The sequence below is a fragment of the Oncorhynchus nerka genome, linkage group LG18, assembly GCF_034236695.1.
Source record: "Oncorhynchus nerka isolate Pitt River linkage group LG18, Oner_Uvic_2.0, whole genome shotgun sequence".
In the NCBI taxonomy this organism is placed as follows: domain Eukaryota; kingdom Metazoa; phylum Chordata; class Actinopteri; order Salmoniformes; family Salmonidae; genus Oncorhynchus; species Oncorhynchus nerka.
The window spans coordinates 40339390-40351399 of NC_088413.1; the positions used below are offsets into that span (position 1 = coordinate 40339390).

Here is a 12010-nt window from a genome sequence, read left to right on the forward strand (position 1 = left end):
GTTTCTTCAACTCCCCTCAGAGACCTATCAGAGTGCCTGGCCACTAAGTGGTCAGTCCTGCGTGGCTGCAGTGCCTCAGAGTGTGTCAGAATCTACTTGACCGTCGCTAGGAAGTGGCCGTTGTTCGGTGCCAAGCTCTTCAGTGCTAAGGTACGTGGGGATGCAAGTAGACTGAACAACCTGTACCGCGTTCCTGAACGAGAATTCTACTGCAAGGGTCCAGCATAGTGTATCTGTGCTGTATGTTTCCAGCTTTTGCTGAATCTGTGTCTCCAGTGACGTGGAAGGTCTCTCTATGATCAAATAATTTTTCTGTCCTCTTTTTGGAAGGCCAAGTGTTTCAGTATATAGCCCATTCCTATTGAAACCGTTAGTGGCACCGATATACATGGAGCAGGTACCGGTGTATCAAGTCTGACACCGACAGGCTCCTGAACAGCTTCTATCACCAAGCCATAAATCTGCAACAGATTTTCATCAAATCAAATTGTATTAGTCACATTGCGTGCCAGTACAGCGGGTGTAGACCTTACAGTGAAATGCTTACTTACGAGCCCCTAACCAACAATGCAGTTTAAAAAAATACGGATAAGAATAAGAAATAAAATGAACAAGTCATTAAAGAGCAGCAGTAAAATAACAATAGCGAGACTATATACAGGGGGGTACCGGTCAATGTGCGGGGGCACCGGTCAGTTGAAGTAATATGTACATGTAGGTAGAGTTATTAAAGTGACTATCCATAGATGATAACAACAGAGAATAGCAGCAGTGTAAAAGGGAGGGGGGAGCAAATAGTCTGGGTGGCCATTTGATTAGATGTTAGAAGCTGTTTAGAAGCCTCTTGGACCTAGACTTGGCGCTCCGGTACCGCTTGCCGTGCGGTAGCAGAGAGAACAGTCTATGATTAGGGTGGCTGGAGTCTTTGACAATTTATAGTGCCTTCCTCTGACACCGCCTGGTAGGTCCTGGATGGCAGGAAACTTGGCCCCAGTGATGTACTGGGCCGTATGCACTACCCTCTGTCTGAGTTGACCCTTGTACTTTATTCTCTATGCATACTCACAGGACTCACACACCATGACACTCCAACACACACATATAACATGCACACACATTTATACTGACTCTACACACATACAATCATAGTTTACGCTGCTGCTACCCGTGCTTCTACACCTGCATTGTTGCTGTTTGGGGTTTTAGGCTGGGTTTCTGTACAGCACTTTGAGATATCAGCTGATGTACAAAGGGCTATAAAATAAATTTGATTTGATCATATATCCCGATGTCACGCCCTGACCATAGAGAGCCCTCCGTTCTCTATGGTGTTTAGGTCAGAGCGTGACTAGGGGGATGTTCTAGTCATTTATTTTCTATGTGGCTGGTTTGTATGGTTCCCAATTAGAGGCAGCTGGTAATCGTTGCCTCTAATTGGGGATCATATTTAGGAAGCCCTTTCTCCCAGCTGCTTTGTGGGATATTGTTTTTGAGTGAGTGCATGTAGCACTACGTTTGTTCACGGTAGGGGTTTATTGTTAAGTTTAGAAGTTTCACTTTAAATAAATATGTGGAACTCAAATCACGCTGCGCCTTGGTCTTTCCACACAATCGTGACACCTGATGCCTAGTCACCCACATACAGTATCTACCTCTATCACTCCAGTATCCCTTCACATTGTAAATATGGTACTGGAACTGACATTGCATATACAAAGGTATTTGGACACCCCTTCAAGTTAGTAGATTCGGCTATTTAGCCATACCCGTTGCTGGTAGGTGTATAAAATTGAGCACACAGCCAGGCAATCTCCATAGACAAACATTGGCAGTAGAAGTGCTCAGTGACTTTCAACATGGCACTTTCATAGGATGCCACCTTTCCAACAAGTCAGTTAGTAGAATTTCTGCCCTGCTAGAGCTGCTCCGGCCAACTGTAAGTGCAGTTATTGTGAAGTGGAAACATGTAGGAACCATCTAGAAGTGGATACGGCTAACTGCTCAGCTGCAAAGTGGTAGGCCACATAAGCTCACAGAACAGGACCGCAGAGTGCTGAAGCGCGTAGCGCGTTAAAATCGTCTGTCCTCCGTTGCAACACTCACTACCATGTTCCAAACTGCCTCTGGGAGGAACGTCAGCACAACAACTGTTTGTTGGGAGTTTCACAGACCTAAGATCACTACGCCCAATGCCAAGCATCGGCGGGAGTGGTATAAAGCTCGCCACCATTGGACTCTGGAGTGGTGGAAAAGCGTTTTCTGGAACGATGAATCACACTTCACCATCTGGCTGTCAAATCTGGGTTTGGCGGATGCCAGGAGAACGCTACCTGCCCCAACGTCAACTGTAAAGTTTGGTGGAGGAGGAATAATGGTCTAATAATTGGCCCCTTAGTTCCAGTGAAGGGAAGTCTTAACGCTACAGCATGCAATGACATTCTAGACGATTCTGTGTTTCCAATTCCCTTGAGCCAGGCCTAAAGGCCCAACATCAGTGCCCGACCTCACTAATGCTCCTGTGGCTGAATGGAAGCAAGACCCCGCAGCAATGTTCCAACATCTAGTGGAAAAGCCTTCCAAGAAGAGTGGAGGCTGTTATAGCAGCAAAGGGGAGACCAACTTCATTTGAATGGCCATGATTTTTGGAACGAGATGTTCGATGAGTAGGTGTCCACATACTTTTGGTCACGTAGTGTAGCTTCTCACTTTCTCGCATTCTTTTTTTTTTTTGTGTGTGTTTTTGTTCTACCTTATGTTATTTTTAGCGCTACATTGACATTGATTACTGCATTGTTGGGTTTTAGATGGCAAGAAAAGGCATTTCACTGTGCTTGTGCACGTGACATAAAACAAAAAAACTTTAGGCTTGAGCTACTGTCTCTGTATACCATCTGTCTCTCCTCCGTCTCTGTCTGCAGCCTATACCTCCCTCGTCTGTGGAGCAGTCCCAGGTTTGGCTAGCCGTCAATGAGGACGGACTGTGTGTGCTTGACTATACCATGGTAAGTGTGTGTTTATCTACATGTTTATATGTCTGCTTCCTTAGCTCATTTACCATGGAGTAAGTGATTATTAACCGTAATCCAACCATGTGGCATTACTGGTACTAAAAGTGGCCACAAGGGGGGGCGTGTTCCGTTGCTTCAGTACCCACAGCCAGTGGTCAGAGGACCACCATCAGAAGAAAGCTCTTGAACAGATAATGACATCATATTTCAACCATTAATTACCTTCATTACACTTTTTTTTTAAAGACAACAACCTTTCAGAATCCAACCAAAAGCTTTATGCTTTATTCTCTAATTCCTTTTTTAATCGGGCACAATCTTAGTTTATATTCAGAGCACTTAAGGTTTGGGGTTTCTCTTCTCTCTTTACCAGTCTGCCTGTTGCCAGACCACAGGGGCAGAAGCTTGTTGATCTACTGGTCTGGAATGATTTTCTACTGCAGCGTTTGAAACACCAGATCCCCACAGGGAAACAGAAACTGCTGGCCTACAATTTTACCAGACATGGGTTCAATTCAAATACTATTTGAAAGCATTTGAAATACTTAAGCTGGGCTTGATTAACCTGGCCTGAGTTTATAAAACCAATGGAAATGACCCAAAAGTGCAAATCCCACCCATCTGGTTCTCAAGGCAGTCTAGAGAAAAGGGCCAAAGTATTTGAAAGATTTCAAATAGTATATGAAACCAGATCTGGGTCTACCCGGAGATCAAAATGCTGACTGAGATATAAACAACGTTAAACTTAAAACACTATAATTATCTTAGCCATATTCCTCTGTCATTTCTGGTTTGGCGTCTGTTCATGCTCCAATACATTTACTAGTTCTTAGGGAGAAAATAAGGAAAATACACAATAAAGCATAAGAAATTATGTCTGGCTGCTTCATTGGTTCATGCTCAATTTGCCTCTTGAGAAAACAATAACAAGAAACCAATTCCCAAAGAAAGGATCCTCTGGCCTGTACCAGGAAGAGAGATGAGACAGATTACTTAAAGGAAAATTCCACTCAAAAACTGTCTTTTGGTACTTGTTTCATCAGTCCACTGTTGATACAGTCCCAAAATGTTTTGCATGTCAGCAATCAACTTTCAAAATACAGAAAGTGTCACAGTATGATGTGTTTTGCATCATCATTTTGGGACAGTATCAACAGTGGACTAATTAAACAAATACCAAAATATTGTTTTTGAGTGGTATTTTCCTTTAAGTAATCTGTCTCATCTCTCTTCCTGGTACAGGCCAGGGCTTTTTACACGACTGAACCGAACAAACCAGATCAGAGTCATCAAAGTCAAAAGAGTACAATTTGTTTTCCTATTCACATACAGACAGTACCAGTCAAAAGTTTGGACACACCTACCTCAAGGGTCTTTATGTTATTTGGACTATTTTCTACATTGTAGAATTATAGTGAAGACATCAAATGCCAAGAGTTTGCAAAGCTGTCATCAAGGCAAAGGGTGGCTACTTTGAAGAATCTAAAACATATTTAGATTTGTTTCACACTTTAATGGTAACTACATGATTCCATATGTGCTATGTCATAGTTTTGATGTCTTCACTATTATTCTACAATGTAGAAAATAGTACAAATTAAGAAAAACCCTGGAATGAGTAGCTGTGTCCAAACTTTTGACTGGTACTGTATTTAAACAACTGAAATAAATCATCCATTCCTTTACAGCACCTTCTGGTCATGTACTCCTACCAATCAGTGATCACCTTTGGCGGTTGCCGTGACGACCTGATGGTGGTAGTGAGCCAGACCAAAGAGCAGGGTGGAGGGAAGAAGAGTGTGGAGAAACTGGTCTTCGCTATGGCTAAACCCAAGGTAAAGATACCTAGTCGTCTCTATTGCTAAACCCAAGGTTTATTTCACATGTCTGGGAATACAGATATGCATATGTTGGTCACATATACCTTAACAAAAAGTAGGTGAGTAAATCAGAAAACCAGTCAGTATCTGGTGTGACCACCATTTACCTCATGCAGCATTGATCAGGCTGTTGATTGTGGCCTGTGGAATGTCCCACTCTTCTTCAATGGCTGTGCGAAGTTGCTGATAATTGGCGGGAACTAGAACACGCTGTCGATCCAAAGCATTCCAATCATGCTCAATGGGTGACATTTCTGGTGAGTATGCAGGCTATGGAAGAACTGGTTAGTGGTTTGTATTCATGTATGCCAAGGAAGACAGGTTTCCCCCCTAAATGTACCAAATAATTCATCTTTCGTCTCCTTGTGGTTCATAATTTTCCTTAAATTATCATGAGTCTGAATGTATCTCACTGGAGAACGCGTCCGAGTGAGCAAAACAGCGCCCCTCTGTTTCTATATGTGTAGGCCATCTATCTGATGCTGTCTGGTCATAATGAGTATGACATTGTTGCCACCCGTAGCATTGAATGCAAGGGAAGCCAGCGAGCATTTGGGATCCCTTGACAAAAGAAGTATAAAATAATACCCAATCAGCGTTGAGCTAAACTGAGCGAGCTCAACTGTAAATGATCCTGGCCCACCAAAAAAAAAAGGGTTAAGGGAAGCCATCTTGGATTTGGCGTAACTCCTATCAAATTGCATTGAGAGCATACGTCATGGACAGAAACAAATTGAACTGTTGCATCTCGTTGTGTTGTTGTCCTCCAGTGGCTAGCTAGCTTGGTAAAATTGGCACTTACCTATATTAGCCATGGATGGAGATAGGGATTTGGACTTACTAATTATCCATACTGGCCAATGATTATAATGGTAATTCTGATCCAATCATAAATTCATATATTGTGCCCCTGGCCTGAGAGGATGGAAGTTCAATATGTAGCTAGATTTAGAAGGCAAATGCTAACGTTGCCCATGAAAGGAAGTTAGGCTAGCGACCAAACATTTTTGCCAGGTAGACTTCGACAACAAAAAAATAAAAGCGTGTACTGTGTGACAGAGTGATAGAGACCGTTTCGTCAACATGAAAGAGAGGAGAATGGCATTGGCGTTTCTCTACAAGTAGGGTGAGTCAACATGTTTTTTTTTTCTACTTACACAAATGCACACAGAAATCAGAAACATGGGACAGCCACATATTTAGCTTACGTTGATTGGACTCAATTGTTTTTGGTATCTTTTAGTTGTCACTGTATTCGACTAAGCATAGTTGATATGATGATGTTGAAATGGTGCTGGAATAGTGGAGGCAGCTCCTGTTTTCTTTGCGACTTGCAGTAACTCTCCGTGGTTCTAAATCAATAACGTTAGTAGTTTAATGGTCTGAAATGTCGTAAACATTAACATGCTTGACCATGCTGTAGGTCATGTAACTGTTTGTTACATGCAATATGCATTGTGGCCTTCACCAGACAGAGGTTGCTCTACGGTTTTGTGATGAAACAATGTTGTGGTTGAATTTATTCTGCCACTGTGTCTTCTTATTGTGTCGGCCTATTAGACTATACACTACCGTTCAAAAGTTTGGGGTGACTTAGAAATGTCCTTGTTTTCCATGAAAACATACATGAAATGAGTTGCAAAATGAATAGGAAATATAGTCAAGACGTTGACAAGGTTATAAATAATGATTTTTAGTTGAAATAATAATTGTGTCCTTCAAACTTTGCTTGTGTCAAAGAATTCTCCATTTGCAGCAATTACAGCCTTGCAGACCTTTGGCATTCTAGTTGTCAATTTGTTGAGGTAATCTGAGGAGATTTCACCCCATGCTTCCTGAAGCACCTCCCACAACAGCTCAATAGGGTTGAGATCAGGTGACTGCTGGCCACTCCATTATAGACAGAATACTAGCTGACTGCTTCGACCCTAAATAGTTCTTGCATAGTTTGGAGCTGTGCTTTGGGTCATTGTCCTGTTGTAGGAGGAAATTGGTTCTAATTAAGCGCCGTCAACAGTGTATGGCATGGTGTTGCAAAATGGAGTGATAGCCTTCCTTCTTCAAGATCCCTTTTACCCTGTACAAATCTCCAACTTTACCACCACCAAAGCACCCCCAGACCATCACATTGCCTCCACCATGCTTGACAGATCTTTTCATTTTTTCTGCCCGTCTCACAAATGTTCTTCTTTGTGATCCGAACACCTCAAACTTAGATTCGTCTGTCCATAACACTTTTTTCCAATCTTCCTCTGTCCAGTTTCTGTGTTCTTTTGCCCATCTTAATCATGTATTTTTATTGGCCAGTCTGAGATATGGCTTTTTCTTTGCAACTGCCTAGACGGCCAGCATCCCGGAGTTGCCTCTTCACTGTTGACGTTGAGACTGGTGTTTTGCGGGTACTATTTAATGAAGCTGCCAGTTGAGGACTTGTGAGGCGTCTGTTTCTCAAACTAGAAAATGTACTTGTCCTCTTGCTCAGTTGTGCACCGGGGCCTCCCACTCCTCTTTCTATTCTGGTTAGAGCCCGTTTACGCTGTTCTGTGAAGGGAGTAATACACAGCGTGTTACAATATCTTCAGTTTCTTGGCAATTTCTCGCATGAAATAGCCTTCATTTCTCAGAACAAGAATAGACTGACGAGTTTCAGAAGACAATCTTTGTTTCTGGACAATTTGAGCCTATAATCGAATCCAAAAATGCTGATGCTCCAGATACTCAACTAGTCTAAAAAAGGCCAGTTTTATTGCTTTTTTAATCAGTTCAACAGTTTTCAGCTGTGCTAACATAATTGCAAAAGGGTTTTCTAATGATCAATTAGCCTTTTAAAATTATAAACTTAGATTAGCTAACACAATGTGCCATTGGAACACAGGAGTGATGGTTGCTGATAATGTGCCTCTGTACGCCTATGTAGACATTCCATTAAAAATCAGGCGTTTCCAGCAATAGTCATTTACAACATTAACAATGTCTACACTGTATTTCTGATCAACTTGATGTTATTTTAATGGACAATTTTTTTTGCTTTTCTTTCAAAAACAAGGACATTTATAAGTGTCCCCCAACTTTTGAACGGTAGTGTATATCACGGTCGCAAGGCATATGAATTAACAGGTTATAGAGCAAACAATGCATTTATCACAACACATAGGTTATAATATGGCATTTTTTCTGGGTTGGCTTCCCCAGTGATTTTACCCATGTACCGCTACTGGAACCGGGACATTTTCAGTTTCCAGGAATTGTGTACAGGTCTTTTGCGACATGGTGTCGTGCATTATCACGCTGAAACATGAGGTGATGGCGACGTATGAATGGCACAACAATGGGCCTTAGGATCTCGTCGCGGTATCTCTGCGCATTCAAATTGCCATCCAATAAAATACAATAGTGTTCATTGTCTCTGGCTTATGCCTGCCCATACCATAGCCAACCCGCCACCATGGGGCACATTTTAGATTGGCCTTTTATTGTCCCCAGCACAAGGTGCACCTGTGTAATGATCATGCTGTTTAATCAGCTTCTTGATATGCCACACCAGTCAGGTGGATGGATTTTCTTGGCAAAGGACAAATGCTCAATTTGTGCACAACATTTGAGAGAAGTAAGCTTTTTGTGCATATGGAACATTTCTGGGATATTTTATTTCAGCTCATGAAACATGGGACCAACACTTTACCTGTTGCGTTTATATTAATGTTCAGTGTATTTCTATAGGTAAGACTGACATTTTGGCTTTACCTCTGGCCAAGTGCAAGTGGTCAGTGAAAACGATTAGTGGATAATTATCGTCATGGACCACAACAGCTCTGCCAACTTTCAGTCAGTCAATAGGATCTTACCGTGCCGAAAGCCAGTGTGAAAAGTAGGAGGTGAGCTCCTGCTATGTTGCGCGGTCCACAAGCAGCAACCAGAGGGTCATGGGTTCAATTTAGCACAGGGATCACATCACTGTACCTTAAATAGCTTTGGATAAAATCTCATATTACGTGATATAATAGCAAGGTTACCCTCCACTGCCTTGGGCAGATGTAGAAAGCAGGTTGATCCTCGATTTTATTTCATCTATTCTGCCTCAGAGGAGCCAAAGGGAGCGATTCAAAGAAACACAAATAAATGACCAGTTCACTGAAATCGTCTTTAAAAGGTGATTTTGGTTTGAGCCATCAGTTGTTAATCTGTGTTGGGTTGATGCCTGGCCTAAGCATACAGTAGAGTCAATTTACTACTGTAGGATGTGCTAATAAGGCCCTGCTGTATTCGTGACAGGTTGCTCAATATCAAGTTATTTCTACGGTTTTCTCATTGGCTTTAAACTGAACTTCTAAATGTGAGCATATGGGCATCCAAGCTCCCTTGTTTTCATTTAAAATGGTTAAACAATTCCCCCTCCTTACTCTGTCTTCTCCTCTCCCCTCCCGCCTTCTCCCCTCTGCTCTCTCCTCCTCTCTCTCCCCTGCACGGTCTCCTCCTGTCCTCCCCCCTCTTCTCTCCTCCCAGATCCTGGAGTTGACTCTGTTAATGGCCAGCTATATTAACTACTGGACCCCCATCCTCCCTGGGGCCCAGAACCAGTCCCCAGGACCCTGCTCCCCTCTGGGGCCCCATGAAGCTGGGGCTGAGGCCAGGAAGATGTGGGACGTGGATAGCAGACACTTTCCCTCCATGACCTACACAACCAAAGGACCCACTCTACTGTGAATACAGAAACAACAATCAACCCCCTGTTCCAGTGCATCTCTGGGAAAACATGGTCATGTTCCTTAGCCAATGAATGGAAGAAAACTGACTGAAACAAGGAGGATCTATACCTGGACATGTCAAATAAGAAATGCTCATTTTAGTTTTCCATTTCAAACGATTTTGCGACAGTGTACCCTACTGAACATGATCCAGGACTGAGAAACTACAGGGTATTGTGGGAGTTGTGGTACAGACGATATTTAGCTCCACATTACGTTACACCTGAAAATGGCCATTGTTTTATTTTGCCCTCATTCCCTCTGGCCAGGAGTGGATTCTGTTCCATATACACGTGACATTTATTTTTAACCATGATGAATGGGAGATGGTCGTTTGTGGAAGGGGACCATAGATAAAAAGGGGTAACAGTTGGTCGGAAGAAGTGGGAGAGGATACCGTTTGTGGTTCATATGAAGATGTCGCTCTTCGAATGTCTGTGTTTTAGTCTTTAGATTGTTGTGTTTATTCCTGTAACAAGAGTGTTCACCTCTGCTTAATTTACAGAAAATATGCTCACGTTTGCAGACTATTTGAAAAACAATTGAGCCTTGAAAAATGAGATTTACAGTGTGGGATCAGTATAAAGGACCAACACACACAACTTGTTGACCTTGGTAGTCTGGCCATTAGCTATACAATGAGAAATAATAAGCTTCTCCCTCCTCATTTAAACCTCAACTCTCCCACACCCCCACCCTTGTCTGTTCCAGACAGTGTATGCCAAATGGCACCCTATTCCCTTTCTAGTCCACGACATGCAACGCATCCACTGTCTTTTGTTAAAGGGAAAAAAGCTGTTTTAAAAAAAAAGAGGAAAATACTGTTGATTTCTTCTGGCTCTTTGGTACCTAATATGGATTGGACTAACGTTATTTAACATTAAACCAGTACAAAATAATTATAATATTCAAGAAATCAAATTGTACTTGATTTTTTTCATCAAAGAATTGAACAAAATGTCTGACTTTTATAGAAAACACCAGGCCAGGGCCTGAGGAGGAACCATCAAAGCTCTATAACGTATAATACAAGTGATGATTGTACCATTCTGACCAAGCAATGTTTTTATAACCATTTTGACCACATAATGGTTATCAATATATTTTTTAAAGATTATACTGTAGAATAGAAATAGAGATGGAATACAATGTGTGGTGTGTCTGTCAGATGTATGAACTCATTGGGTGGCATGTTCCTACTGAAGAATCAGCAGCTGTTCTTCCTGGGGGCCACACAAAACGTGACATAATACAGAACACTAATGGACAGGAACAGCAACACCAAATTGAAACGAACAACGCTACGACAATACAATGGAAGGTCATGAGAACACAGCCAGGTAGGACGGATTACATGGAGAGGTCCAGCCACATACGACTGGTACGATTACAGATATTCAAATGTTATTTAGTGAACTTGAATTGTTTTGGATCAAACCACTTGTTTTTTGTATTTATTTCATTTTCGGCATTTTGTGGCTGTTTTTTTTTTTATGCTGTAAATTATGTTTGGCTGAACGGTTAGGTTTTCAACTGAAACATTCAAAACTGACAATGACTTTGTTTGTCTAAAGTATCTGAATAGTTTAACTTGACAGTTTTACACTGTATGAATGCAGTATGATTTGCGAATTAGGGATGTTAAGTCAATGAAACAGATTTATATACGATGTGCTTAGCTGTTATTGAGTTCCTGAGTTTAAAATCAAATAAACCGTACGATCTACACAACTGTTTTGTGTGATACATTTTCAATTCCACTTTCAAGGGACATTGAGCCCCATAATTATTTCTCAATGTGGAAATAATCCTACATTTATACCCTAACTGGAAAATATGTTGACGTTGAAAGTGCTTATATCCAGTATGATGGACTTTGGCATGGCTTTGACCTAGGAAACATTTCGAAAGACTTCAAACATACTGGCGAATACAATACGCTTGTTCTTATCTTGTTTTGGTTTTTTTTTTACACCCAAACTATCCACATACATTGGCAAATGTGCCAGTGTGATGTACATATGTTGACGTAGGTGGGGTTTGGTAGCTAGGGTGGTAAAGTTGCTCTGATTTGCTTCATCCAAACAGGTCAAAGTGGTAATGATGTTTTTCTGCCAACAGCATTGCTATAAATCTTTCTCTTTTTCTTGAATGATTTCTCAAAACCTCATGTTTTTGTAGTTACTCTAATATGACCAAAAATGGTAGTAATTACTGGACACTGCCAACTTAGGAAAAAGAAAATTGTTTGTCATTGTTTTTGCTCTCTGTTGAAGAGGATAGCTTGTTGTAGGTTTGGCCATTCCGTAACGTTGCTTTTGTGTTTGTCTCTATTTTAGCCTTTATGATTTTAAATAGCAGTGTTTTGCTTTAGGCC

At 41.5% G+C, this 12010-nt stretch overlaps 1 protein-coding gene across 2 annotated transcripts in view; it reads left to right on the forward strand.

Annotated features, from left to right (window-relative positions):
- plekhh1 (pleckstrin homology domain containing, family H (with MyTH4 domain) member 1) overlaps positions 1 to 11364 on the forward strand; it is a 71587-nt gene extending 60223 nt beyond the window's left edge. Inside the window, exons 28-31 of one of the 2 annotated variants that reach the window (XM_029687643.2) lie at positions 21 to 150; positions 2919 to 3002; positions 4697 to 4843; positions 9392 to 11364. In XM_029687643.2, coding sequence (XP_029543503.1) covers positions 21 to 150; positions 2919 to 3002; positions 4697 to 4843; positions 9392 to 9592 — 562 coding nt within the window. In that variant the 3' untranslated portion in view covers positions 9593 to 11364. Of the gene's footprint in view, positions 1 to 20; positions 151 to 2918; positions 3003 to 4696; positions 4844 to 9391 lie in introns of those variants that run through there. The other variant, XM_029687644.2, reaches the window with a different exon arrangement.
- The last annotated feature ends 646 nt before the right edge of the window (positions 11365 to 12010 follow it).